Source organism: Curcuma longa, chromosome 1 (assembly GCF_044706935.1).
Source record: "Curcuma longa cultivar G26 ecotype Majalengka, Jawa Barat chromosome 1, ITB_CL_G26_1.1, whole genome shotgun sequence".
Classification (NCBI taxonomy): Eukaryota; Viridiplantae; Streptophyta; class Magnoliopsida; order Zingiberales; family Zingiberaceae; genus Curcuma; species Curcuma longa.
The window spans coordinates 4,613,772-4,626,171 of NC_133861.1; the positions used below are offsets into that span (position 1 = coordinate 4,613,772).

General features: G+C 36.9%; 1 protein-coding gene and 2 non-coding genes across 3 annotated transcripts; 2 read left to right on the forward strand and 1 right to left on the reverse strand.

Annotated features, from left to right (window-relative positions):
• Window positions 1-3,639: 3,639 nt before the first annotated feature.
• LOC141837691 (tRNase Z TRZ2, chloroplastic) lies at window positions 3,640-7,720 on the reverse strand. Its single transcript, XM_074725064.1, has 8 exons — window positions 7,256-7,720; window positions 5,853-6,015; window positions 5,695-5,765; window positions 5,479-5,574; window positions 5,245-5,358; window positions 4,254-4,322; window positions 4,009-4,083; window positions 3,640-3,928 (listed from the first exon to the last, which is right to left on the reverse strand). Exons 1-8 carry the CDS (start codon window positions 7,649-7,651, stop codon window positions 3,839-3,841), a joined length of 1,074 nt encoding a protein of 357 aa, XP_074581165.1. The 5' UTR covers window positions 7,652-7,720; the 3' UTR covers window positions 3,640-3,838.
• A 3,104-nt stretch (window positions 7,721-10,824) lies between these two features.
• TRNAP-CGG (transfer RNA proline (anticodon CGG)) lies at window positions 10,825-10,896 on the forward strand. Its single transcript has one exon. It is a non-coding gene; the product is annotated as a tRNA-Pro (tRNA).
• A 1,239-nt stretch (window positions 10,897-12,135) lies between these two features.
• Window positions 12,136-12,207, forward strand: TRNAP-CGG (transfer RNA proline (anticodon CGG)). Its single transcript has one exon. It is a non-coding gene; the product is annotated as a tRNA-Pro (tRNA).
• Window positions 12,208-12,400: the final 193 nt, after the last annotated feature.

Below are 12,400 nucleotides of genomic sequence, written 5' to 3' on the forward strand. Positions count from 1 at the left end.
GATCTTTCTTGAAATTCTCTTTTAAAAGTTATTGTTCGGGCTGATTTTCACCTACTAGTCGATTGCTAGACTTCACCAATCGACTGACCCATCGAATCCGACTATTTAAACCTGTAGAACAACTCTTTCTATAAAATTTAAGTGTCATTAGTCGATTGTTGAACTATAGCAATTTGTAGGACCGGAAATAGATGAGAACGAGGGGGTGAATCTCGCTCATTTTAAAACCTTGCTTTTTTATGAAAATAAGGTTGCAATGGAATGAAAGCACATAAAATGCAATTCGGTTTTATTTAGTTCACAGTCCAAAGACTGCTACTTTAAGGTCCACGATCTTATAGACCGTATCCAATTGGGCAATTCACTAAAGTACTCTTCGAAAACTTTCGAAGGAGCAAAACTCGTACAAGGATCAAGAGCGTAGTAACACACTACTACCTCTTTGAATTAAAATGCAAGAAAACACTTTTTACCAACAATGAAGAATATAGGTGTATGCGTAGGTTGTCAGTGAGCCTCACAATGTAGCAATAGGAAATCTTGCATGAGCAAGGTAGCAGGAGAGATGGATAGGCCATTTAGAATTAATTTTGAGCTTTTGATCTTGAGGCTTCTTTTATATGCTTCGTTAGATCGACTGGCTCGGTCGACTGATCCCGTTCAGTCGACTAAACCATCTAGGCGACTCAACCTTAACCTTTCTTGAATGCTTCGATCTGATCCGCTCAACCCATGAAATCTACTTGTTTAATCTAGTGTTTATTTTTAGTATTTCCTTTGCTAATTGATTCAATCTCATCTGATTTGCTTTTTCCATAGTGGTTCAATCAACTGATCCTCCTAATCAGTCGACTAAACATTTATTTCCATTAAGACTTAATCGCAATCCTGATATGTGCTTATCTATATTTATTGATCGATTGAAAAACTTTTTAGGTTGACTGAAAAAGATTTTTAGGTCGACTGAAAAATTTTTTAGGTTGGCTGGAAAATCTTTTTTGGTTACCCAAAAACCTTTTTTTTTGTTCCTTTAGTCAGATCAATGCATAAGTTTATCCCAATTGGGATGCATCAATCAAAAATAGTAATATAAAATATTGTACTTCGATTGATCAAATATGTTGCTCCGGTCAAAATTTTATTTCGATCACACTTGCTTAGAGTTTATTCCTCCAAGACTTCTCATTACATAAAATTCACTCCCTTAGGGTTTTATTTTTACTTGGAGTTCACTCCTCTAAAATTTCTCATTACCTAAGGTTCACTCCCTTAGGGGTTTTCCTTTTGCTTGGAGTTCGCTCCTCCAAGACTTCTTATTACCTATAAGATTCACTCCCTTAGGATTTTTTCTCTTATCAAGCATCCAGTTACCCTTGACCTGCTTAAACTTTACCGTTTGTAAGCCACCCAGTCAACTTTGATATGATTGAACTTTTTCCTTTGCTAGTCATTTGATCAACCTTGACTTAACTGGACTACTCTCTTGACTAAGTCAACCTTAACTAAACTCCATTAAATATATTGTCAAACAAACATCACAACTCTAGAGGTCGATTACACCAACACAATCAACTGGTAGCCTCTAGTCGAACCGACCAATTGAGTTAGGAACATTCTGTTCACTTGAACATTATCAACAGTCCATTGTTGGATTCCAGTAGTCGACTGGTATCCAACAATTCAATTGGGCAATTGAATGCTACGGTGTCAGCAATCCATTGCTGCATTCTAGCAATTAATTATTGAGTTTTAGAAACTCCCTTTGCTCCCTCAAACTTCGAATTTGGGGTTTTAAGATTTAGCAATCAATTGTCACTTTCTAATAATTGATTGTTACCTATGTTTCAACCTTTCTAAAGCTGAAATCTTGTCTTGTCTGACATTTGATTGATCTCAACCTATCAAGACTTCCTTTGCCCAATCATTCGGTCAAGCTTGACATGTCGGGATTTTCTATTATTCAACATCCGATCAACTTTGATCTGTTGGAATTTCACGCGTCTAGCATTTGATCATTCTTAACCGTTAGGACTTCTTATATGTCAAACATCAAGTCTTCCTTGACTTGTTTAAATTTTTATATTCATACCAAGTGTCTAGTCCTCTGTAACCCATTTGGACTTTCTCCAATCATCAAGTACCCGATCCTCTATGACCCACTTGGACTTTCGTTATCTCTGATCACCAAGTGTCCGATCACCAAGTGTTCGATCAATCATGATCCACTTGAACTTTCCTTTTGCCAATTCCCTATTAGACTTTCGATCACCAAATGTCTGGTCAACCATGATTCACTTGGACTTTTCATCTATGTCAATTCTATGTTAGACTTTCGACCAGCAAACATCCAATCACTCATGATCCACTTGGACTTTTTATATCTTGCCAAGTATCCGACTAATCTTGACCTACTTGACGTCTTACTTGACCAACAAATACATTGATCAAATATTGAAACTTCGACTTAAATCAACTCAAGCTTGGTCAATCTAGTCAACCTTGATTAGAAGAAGTCGATTGTGCCAACTAAGAGCGTGGTATGTAGAATAATGGAACTTAAAATACTAAAAAGGGATTTTGAAGTTATTCCATCAAAATGATTCAAGAAACCTAAGCAAAAAAATATAATTCAAACGGAGGACAATGTGATCTTCATGAGGCAACCTCGACCAAATTGGAATGTCCTAGAACTACAAAGATCCAAAAGTTAGGTCGCAAAAAGACAATGAGTAAAAAAAAAGAGAAGGTATTCAAACTAAAAACACTTAGGTCAAAAGTTGTCTAAAACAATGGAAGATATCAAAGGTAATGAATCACAAACCTTGAGAGAATAAAAAACAAAAAAGGAAGCTTATAGCAATTTGTATGCTAAATAAGCTGACCTTGTTCTAACTGGCGGATTCCCTTGTAGCCACCACCATCTCTCTCTCTCTACATGAATTGATGAATCCAAGACAAATCCAACAAGAAATACCTTCACAATCCAACATTATATGATAGATAGGATAGCATCAATCTCACTTCACCATCATCTCCATTAACTCCTCTGCAAAGAAGGCAGGCATCGAGCATCGTGCATGGGCGTCAAACACGCCACTTTGCGCCGCTCTCGCGCTCCGACTCCACAAGAACAACTCCCTCGTAGCTCCTCCTTCGCCGAGCGGCTTCTTCCTCGATGCTTAATGCCGGAGAACAGCAGGGAGTACGACGACGACGAGGACAGCGGCGACGGCGACGGCGAGGACCATGGAGCGGAGCAAGGCGGAAAGGGAAGACTGCCGACGCTGGAGGAGTGGCTCCTCGCCTCCCCGGGGGTTGAGGTGCAGCACCGGCGGCTGTCGCCCAAGGTCTGCCCTTTAAGTCCCTCGGTCGTCGGCTGCGACCGTCGCTTCGCCGGCGTCGATGTTTCCTCGCCGAGCGCGAGCTATGCGGCGGAGTGCGACGGGTCGCGCTCGTTTAGCAGGAGCCAGAGCGGGAGGAGGCGGAGGGTGACCTTCCGGCTGCCGGCGGAAAGAGATATTATCGTCATAAGTTCGACGACAGATTGTGAATCCAACTGATCAAATATAATCACATTACAGTTTACTTTTCTCTTTATCAAAGATTACGAGCTTGATAATCAATATAAAATCGTCTGAATTCATATAAAACATGAATCTTAGCCAAAGATCCAGGAAAGTCTGCATTGGTTCGAGTCGTAATCTGTCTTACATGGCAACAAATTGCTTATGGCATAGCTATAAAGACAGCTAAACGCAATGTTTCCATAGATTCACAAACTTTCCACCGACCTACTCTTGCAATAAATTAACAAAAATTGCTGAATAAACAATGGGAATCATGAATATGTCGATCGGAAACCCTCAGTGAGAGCGACGACTTTTGGAGACAATTTTGGTTGTAACTTGGCAATCGCTTTGCGAATATCCTGCAAGGGGTGGTAGATTTGCATCTGATTAAGCTGAACAGTGATCAGGTGATGGATGTCACTGGACAATGGATATATACCTCAATCTTGTATCGCGATGAAAAGTGTGTCAGCAGGATGGCCTTGTTGCGAAACCACTTTGCATGCTCCATGATCTATAAATATTCGAGGAATTACTGAGAAAGTTCCAAGAAAATAGTTTAAAAGCTCAGGAAAATTCTCAACAAGGAATGAAGTGAAAGTGTCTAATCACATGCAGAGACAACAGAAACCTGGTGGGTTGAAAACTAATGAGAAAAGATCCATTGAGAAAAAAAAATGTTACCTCAAGCAAATGCAAGTGACCATGTTCGCGTGCATGTTCAATATCATTTTCATCATCTAAGAAAGTTGCCTGCCATACAAAAAAAAATTAGTGAGCATAAAATTCCCTCTAGCTCTGATACACAAGGCAGTTAGGAAATATGAGCATAAGTGCATGACTAGCAAAAGATGTAGATTATTGCACTAATCCAGACAATGCCTACTTATCCAATTGGTCATTAGGTTTAATGCAATCTGATTTGCTTTGATATGATTTCTGCCTCAATATATCATCTTAGTATGTTAGTTGAGGTTGTTCAACTGAGACAAGAAAGGATCCAGCAGAACGCTCCAACTTTAAACGCAAAAACTAGTCAAGCACATTTGGAGAGACTAAAATTAACTGTGGTGTTAGATCTTGCAGTTTGATCAGTCATTAAAATTCAACAGAAAAACTGTACTCAATGGGCAATAACCACAAAAATTAGTTTTTGCTACAGGTGCCTGCTGATGGATTTTAAATTAGTTTTAAATGTGCACAACTTTTCCCCACTTTTTTAGCATAAACCGTGTACAAATTAAAAAGATAAATTAGCCACTCGAAACTTGAAAAGCACATTTAAGTGTATGCTAATTGAGTTATCTACATTTAGCATATGCCTTCATTCTTTGGTAATTATTACCAGTTTTCTGGTCTCAATTTTTGGCAAGGAGAAACTATTTTTTCTTTTTAATCTTACACTTATTGTTTCTGTATTTTCATTGGCTTGCATGAAGCTCAAATGGAGAGACCATTGGCAGTATTAGTTGATTGAACAATTTTCTGCCATAATTGAGCCAAAGAGACCCGGTCATTGTTAGTGAATGGAATTTACGACCATCAGATTCAGAACCATGAGAATTAAACAAACTCCAAGCAATCATTTAAAGATTACAAGAAAATGACACAAAAATGTATTGAAATTGCATCAGGCACCTCTCCTAATTACAGGCAATGCAACAAAACAGTTTACCTCAGTTATGAGAATTTTGGCTCGCAAAGCATCTGCATTTCGTGGTTCAAGAATGAAATCAGATTTTGTATCTCCTGTGAAAGCAACCTCTGGAGACAATATAATATCTGTGATCTAAACACATAACCATTTCAATCAACTAACAGCATAAGGCTTGAGACAAGCAAATGATAAATCATTAGGCATCTAATATTGATTAATCTTCTGAAAGGAGGTGGATGCAAACCTCATTACCTCAACACCAGAATCCTTCAGCTTTTTTATCTGGGGCCCTTTTAAGTGAGCATACTGTTTTTTCAGCTTATTTCTCACTGAATAAATGACGTATCCCTGTTTTATATGTGAAAAAAAGGATCAATTTTAGCTTCAAAAATCATTCTAAAAACCAAACCATAACTACAACAGCCTGTTGAATGTTCTCAGCAAAACAAGCTCCGTTAAAAGACAAACCTGGCTGGGAATAACATGGTGGGTTCTGAATGGTCTAGCAACAAGATCATTGCGTATCTCATACGTCTCTCCTAAAATTATGGTCTTGAATGCATTAAGAAATAAACCTATGCACGAGAGGGAAAAAGAATAACCAGATCAACTGAAGAGATACATACCCACATCTAATGCCACTAAATCAAGCTTCAATTCCACTTGGCTCATCCCTCTATGAACTTCAAGTAACTTCTGTACATCATCTTTGATGCATGGTGGCACAAATACTGTTGGAGGTTTCAAGTTGTAAAGGCCACGAGTTGCTAAATACATTGGAAGACCACCCTACAACCATTGAACAAGACTGAGAAGGACTTGTAAATGATAAAGGAGAAAAAGTAGGTAAAATTATTAATAATGAGTCAATGTAGAATATGTAGAATGACAATCAAATGTGCATTATTTCATTAACTAGAGTTTTCTTTCATCTGCTCCTTGATGGTATTTTTACATATTATCTTATCTAATAACTCTACAGCTATATTATTATTTCGTGTAGTTTGCTCACAGTCTAACATTATGATCTATAAAGGATCGCAAATTACTGTAATATAATAAAAGTTTCCATTTAGTGTAACAGTACAGAACAATCACACAAGACTCCAAAAGCTCTGGATCATTCTAACCATTCATTTTTTATCCTATCCATGATATTTAGTTCTACTTAACTTAAAATCCTTGATTTCTAAATTTTTCTAGTTTAATTAGCATGATATCATCTGCAAACACATACAACATCCATGCTGATTCAAACATTTTTAACACAAAAATTCAAGGACTAACATGGCCCTCAACCTTTTTTCTTCCAAATTTTGGAACCAATATTAGTGATATTAAGACATAACACCCTCATTAATTGCTCCTTGTAAGCCTTTGTTTCTAATTTATCTTTTTCTAATAAACCAACACATCCATTTTTAGCATTCCAATTATTTTTATGTTGTACATATTTCCAGACAATCCAACATTCTAATCCTTGAACTTGTGAAGTATGACAGGTTATGCCATAGTCTAATGATTTTTTTTCATCTAGTTAAGGGGCACGCAACAGCCACAGGAGAATCTAGAGCCTACTGTCTATTTCAATCATCCACTCTCAAACACATTAATGATAACTTAATCAATATCTTCTTGTTAAATAATATAAAAAATATTACTAACAGAAATTTTGTGTTAAACTGAATGAAAAATTACAGTACAATATAAATTTCTAGAGTGAAAAACAGTAGTATGCATTTTATAGTAGGGAGATTGAGCATTATACTTCAACATTGATACTTGAATACCACATCTCAACCAAAGTTTCAGCCTTCAGGATTGGTTAAAGATGTGGTAAACCATTTTTTATTACATAACATGTTATGCTGATTCAATAAGCAGTAGGATAATCAAGTAAAGATTACAAATTAACTATTCTTCCTGTAAAGGGAGAAAAAATATTATATTTCCTAGGAATCAAATTGAACATTTTAAAGCTCATCGTACTTTCTTTTAATTTAATTCAGAACTGAAGTATTTTTCTTACAATGTGATCGAGGTGAGCATGAGTGATGAACAAGAAATCCTGATGCACAGCCTTGGCCGGGCATCGCCCAATGTCAAAGGAAAGGTTCATGCTGGGGACCATGACGCACGTCTCATGGCCGCCGACGGAGATCCCCTCGATCGAGTAACCTTCCACTTCCAACCCCTTCCGCTGAACCTCCGCTCTCGCCCTCCGATACACCTCTTCCTCGTTCATCGCCCGATCAATTACCGAGAGGAAACCTGACTTCTTCAAGGCTAGCGCGCGGAAGCGGTCGTCTTCGGCGGCGAGCGAAGCGGGCGTAATCGGCAGCGAGCGATGAGGGAAGGCATGCGAATGGTCGAAAGGCGCGATCTTAGGAGGAGGGAGGCGAGAATTGCTGACGGATGGCAGCATTGGGATTAGGGTTTTAGCGCATGGATGGTTTTTGCTCCGCGAAGGAGATAAGGAGAGGAGACACTGCGGAAGCAGGAAGCTTGCGGGTATTTGGTGTTCAAATGACACTGCGGAACAGTTTAAGCTCTTTCATGTCCGTCTTCCGTCCGTTTTCTAATGTTTGTTGGGGGAAAAATAATTTGGTCAAAATATTTGGGCCAATGCGCAAAGATTCCATTTATCCGCTCTTATTTCTTAAAATATTTTTGCACTTCACACCTAAACTATTCAATAAGTAAATTTTAATTAAGACCTAGTTAAATATTAGGAAAATATAATTTTTTAAATTGAATTCATTAAAAAGGATTTGCTATCATAGCCACAATTTTTTTTTTTGATAACTCAAGTCTTCAGTTCTTCGAATCAATTAATCTTGAGATGATCAAAAAAATTTCATCGGTCATCAAAATAAATTCGAATAGCAGTCATATTATTGAATATCGACAGCCACACCTTCACAATCCCCCCTCGTTGAAATTAGTCATGCTCCATCAGCTGATACTTAATCATAGTCACAAGAAAATCTATATTTTCTCCAATTCAAGTACTCAATCATGACCTGACTCATGTTTTTCCCAATTTAAGTACCATAGCCACAAATAATTGAGTTGATTAAAGGAAGTATGAGTTAAGTAGAGAAACTATCCTTTAGCTTATAGTTTTATCAATTAAGTTGATGAATTAGGTTAAATTAATTATGTTAGATAGCCTGAAATGGTTTTTAATCGACTAGTAACTAGTCATTAGCAAGATAAGTTTTTCTTATCTTGGATTTAGTCATGATTTGAGTCAATTGAAATCAAACACAAGCTAGTCATTTGAGTCACCTTATCTATTATTTGAAACCTAGTTTGTGTGTATCAATTGGAGGTGCAAAAAACTTTAAAATATAACACTTGAATCCTTGATACTTTGATTCTTATAGTCTCTAAGGGCTCATAACATCTTTCAAAAGTTTAATTTCAATTTTGCTTCTCTTGTACTTCATTGTTTATTTCATTTGTAAGAGAAGAGTCATTGTACAAAATTTCTCAACCTCTTAAAGGAGATCCATTTTAATGGATTTTGCAAAGAGTGATTCACCAATCGAGTCAATGTACCATAATGAAAAAGAAATGTCAAATAAGTTATAGTAGCCCCTATAATGCGACCTCTCCTTGGACAGACTCAATAAATTTGGAATTCAAGAAATTGAGTCACGCAATGCTATACTTGATCATCTCATAGTGAAGTGAGATCTACTAGATGGATAAACTCATTTTTTTTATATACCTTAGCTAGTGCAATATATATAAGAATGTTATATTAGACATCATCCGTGAGTATCATCGTGTGTGTGTGTGTGTGTGTATATATATATATATATATATATTTTTATAAAATTAAATTTTCTTACTTTTTTAGAAGTAAAATTATTAATTAAATTTTCATATTCAAGTTTTAATAATAAATTTTTTTAAATTGATAACATTGCTAAATTATTTAATCTTTCTTGAGACATAGTTGAACGTAAATAAGACTTTATTAATTTTAATTTTGAAAAATAAGCCCTCAAGACTTTCAACTTTCTAAAAACTTTTCACCCGGAAGAAACACATACATTAATCATTAATCAGATACATTAATTTTTACCCTAAAAAATTATTTAATATGCAGAAGAAAGATCAATTTATAATATTTTATTTACATATTCTATTAATATATATTTATTTCTTAATTCAATTCGTTCATGAACATGAAAATTATATTTTCATTCCATTTTTCAATCAGAATTATCTCGTCATTGATCAAATTAAATGAAGTAATTAGTCTGATTGTTGAATCATCAAAACATGCCAGCAATTTAATGATGAAATAAATCATAATAATAAAAGTCATTTTATAAAATAATAAAGATCATTTAATAAAAAAAATCATTGCTCACCGACAAAGGCGAGAAGGCCGAAGGGTTAGGGCGCGAAAGCGAAGGCGTAGGCCGTAGGCGCGAAGGCAAAGCGCGCGCAGGCCCCGGCCGAAGGCGAAGGCGCACTAGCACAGGGTCGGGGCTGTCGGGCGAAGGGTGCACAGGGCCGGGTGAAGCTGCGAAGTCGCGAAGGCGCAGGACCGGCCGGCTGGGCGAAAGGTGCGCAGGGTCGGGTGAAGGCAAAGGCGACGGCGCAGGGCTGGGCGAAGGGCTTGTAGGGCAAGGCTGGGCGAAGGCGCAGCCGCGCAGGCCACAGGGCGGGGCGAAGGCGAAGGCGAAGGCGAACGGCGACTTGGAAATTTCTGTTCAAATCGGGGATTCATATTTCAGAGCGGAAGGAAGGTAAACGATTTTTAGAATTTTTTGAGAATTTTAAAGGGTTTTCGAGACTCTAATTGATTAAACCAATTAATAAATTTATTTTAATAATTTTTATTTTTTAATATATATATTGATATATTGAAAGTTGGGCCCCAATTAAAAGGGAGCCCTAGGCATAGACCTTAGTGGCCTATGCCTAGAGCCGGCCCTGATATATATATATATATATATATATATCTTAAACTCTGAATCTAAACCCTAACAGATGATGCCCAACATATCAAAATTTTATATAAATAATCCAAATATCTGTGTGTCTTGAGCTCAATAAATCCTTGAGACGAGATGGTCTTCCCTTCTGGTTCATTCATTGAATAAATTCAAAAGTATGAGAGGCTCCTTGCTCAACAACCAATATTCTAGATTTTTCATTCAATTAAAAGAAAATATTCTATAGTACACCATTGTTGGAATTCAAACTGTGAATACTTGATTAATCTGTTGAATATTTTATCGCTACACCATGTCAGGGGATACGATATGTTATATTAGTAATAAGGAGTGGGATATTGATCATGAACTAGTTAGTAATTAATGACTTCATTTTGCATTGTTTTGATAGTTAAATTACTATTATATTTAGGTATAAATGCTGATAACATCTGTCTTGTTGCCAAAGTTGAATTAATAACAATTGGTGTTCTAAAAAAAATGGTGCCTGATGAATTTAATAACAATTGGTGTTACTACTTACTATTAATTCTGTTTTACATTATTGGGAATTGGTTCACTTCAGGTATAAAATAATAACTAAAATGGTTATTTAACATTTTAACCCTCTAAATATCAAGGGTGTTTGGTCTAGTGGTATGATTCTCGCTTCGGGTGCGAGAGGTCGTGAGTTCGATTCTCGCAACACCCCAATTTTTCTATACGTTTTACTTTCTGAAATAAAATTATTTTGCGGGCTTCTTTTTCTGAAATAAAATTATTTTGCGGGCTTCAACTTATTAATTTGTTAACTAATTAACCATCATACTCAGTTGAATCCCGGCTCAAATGTGGGACCAAGCCGGACCGGTCGGTTTAATAAAACCATATACTCGGGTTGGATTATTACAATATGTTCCTGTTGAGATCGGCTTTCGGACGCGTCACCGGCCACTCAACACCAAGGTTGACTTTGCGAGGAGGAAGAAGGGAATCAGTCGGTGATCCTGAAAACACAAGCACGATGAGATGGAAGGTCAGGGATGCCCTAGCTCGACCTCTCCGATACTTAAGTTAGTTTCGAAAAGAAGAAGAAGAATTATAGAGAAAAGTGTTTTTCCGCATACCTATATCTTCGTGTATGAAGGAAGTTATATAGTGTAGATTGCATGCAAGTTGTCTTATCATTAATTAAGGAGGATCTATGTAGATGAGGATTTGGGATATATGGAGACGTATTGTTTGCGGATCCTATTGCGATTATTACGGATAACTGTGTAGTATTCAATTGTCATGTCGTACAACCTCTTGACGGCGATAACTGTATGATAGATTTTTGTTGTGATTGTTTGAGAGGTTTGGCGAACTGGCCCGACTTGAGTGTAGGAGCAACGGGCTTAATTAGGCAGACTGTGATCGTCAGATAAGACGGACCAGGGCGATTAACCGAGGATGTGGGTGAGTGGTCCGACTAAGCTGAGTGAGTTGGAATGGGCAGGGTCCAATCAACTCTGGTATAGGGTCAAGTCAACCTTGACGGTCAAGTCAGGCTCCTTTTATCCACCGTACTCGGATAAGTCACCCTTCTATCTGATGTGTCCCTGAAACTACGAACTAGGTCATAATACCCATGACACAATAATTAAGCGTTGGAGATGGCCATGCATTTTTTTTTTACCCCTAAATGCTCATTTACTATTCAAATCCTAACCACTCGATGTATTATATATTTTCTTTCAATTAGATAAAAAAAAATATGAATGCGAAATCGCACGTGTTTTCAGATTTACCCTCGTCGACACCTCTAAAATTAATAAAAATTAAATATCTAAATTATAAAAATAATAAATAAATAAAAGATATGCTGTTTACATTATTGGGAATTGGTTCACTTCAAATATAAAATAATGACTAAAATTGTTAAATGACATTTTAGCCTTCCAAATATGTAGGGTGTTTGGTCTAGTGGTATGATTCTCGCTTCGGGTGCGAGAGGTCGTGAGTTCGATTCTCGCAACACCCCAATTTTCTCTATTTTTTTACTTTCTGAAATAAAATTATTTTCCAGGCTTCAACTTATCAATTTGTTAATTAATTAACCATCATACTCATACTCAGTTGAAGCCCGGCTCAAATGTGGGACGGCAAACCGGACCGGTCGGTTTAAGCGTTGGAGATGGCCATGCAATTTTTTTTTAAAATTTTTGCCCCTAAAT

Coding starts and splice junctions, on each gene's coding strand:
- LOC141837691 (XM_074725064.1), bottom strand. CDS start 7,651: ATGCTGCCATCCGTCAGCAATTCTCGCCTCCCTCCTCCTAAGATCGCG. Junction 4,323..5,244: donor CCAAAATTCTCATAACTGAG/GTAAACTGTTTT, acceptor TTTGTATGGCAG/GCAACTTTCTTAGATGATGA. Junction 4,084..4,253: donor GTCACTTGCATTTGCTTGAG/GTAACATTTTTT, acceptor GAATATTTATAG/ATCATGGAGCATGCAAAGTG.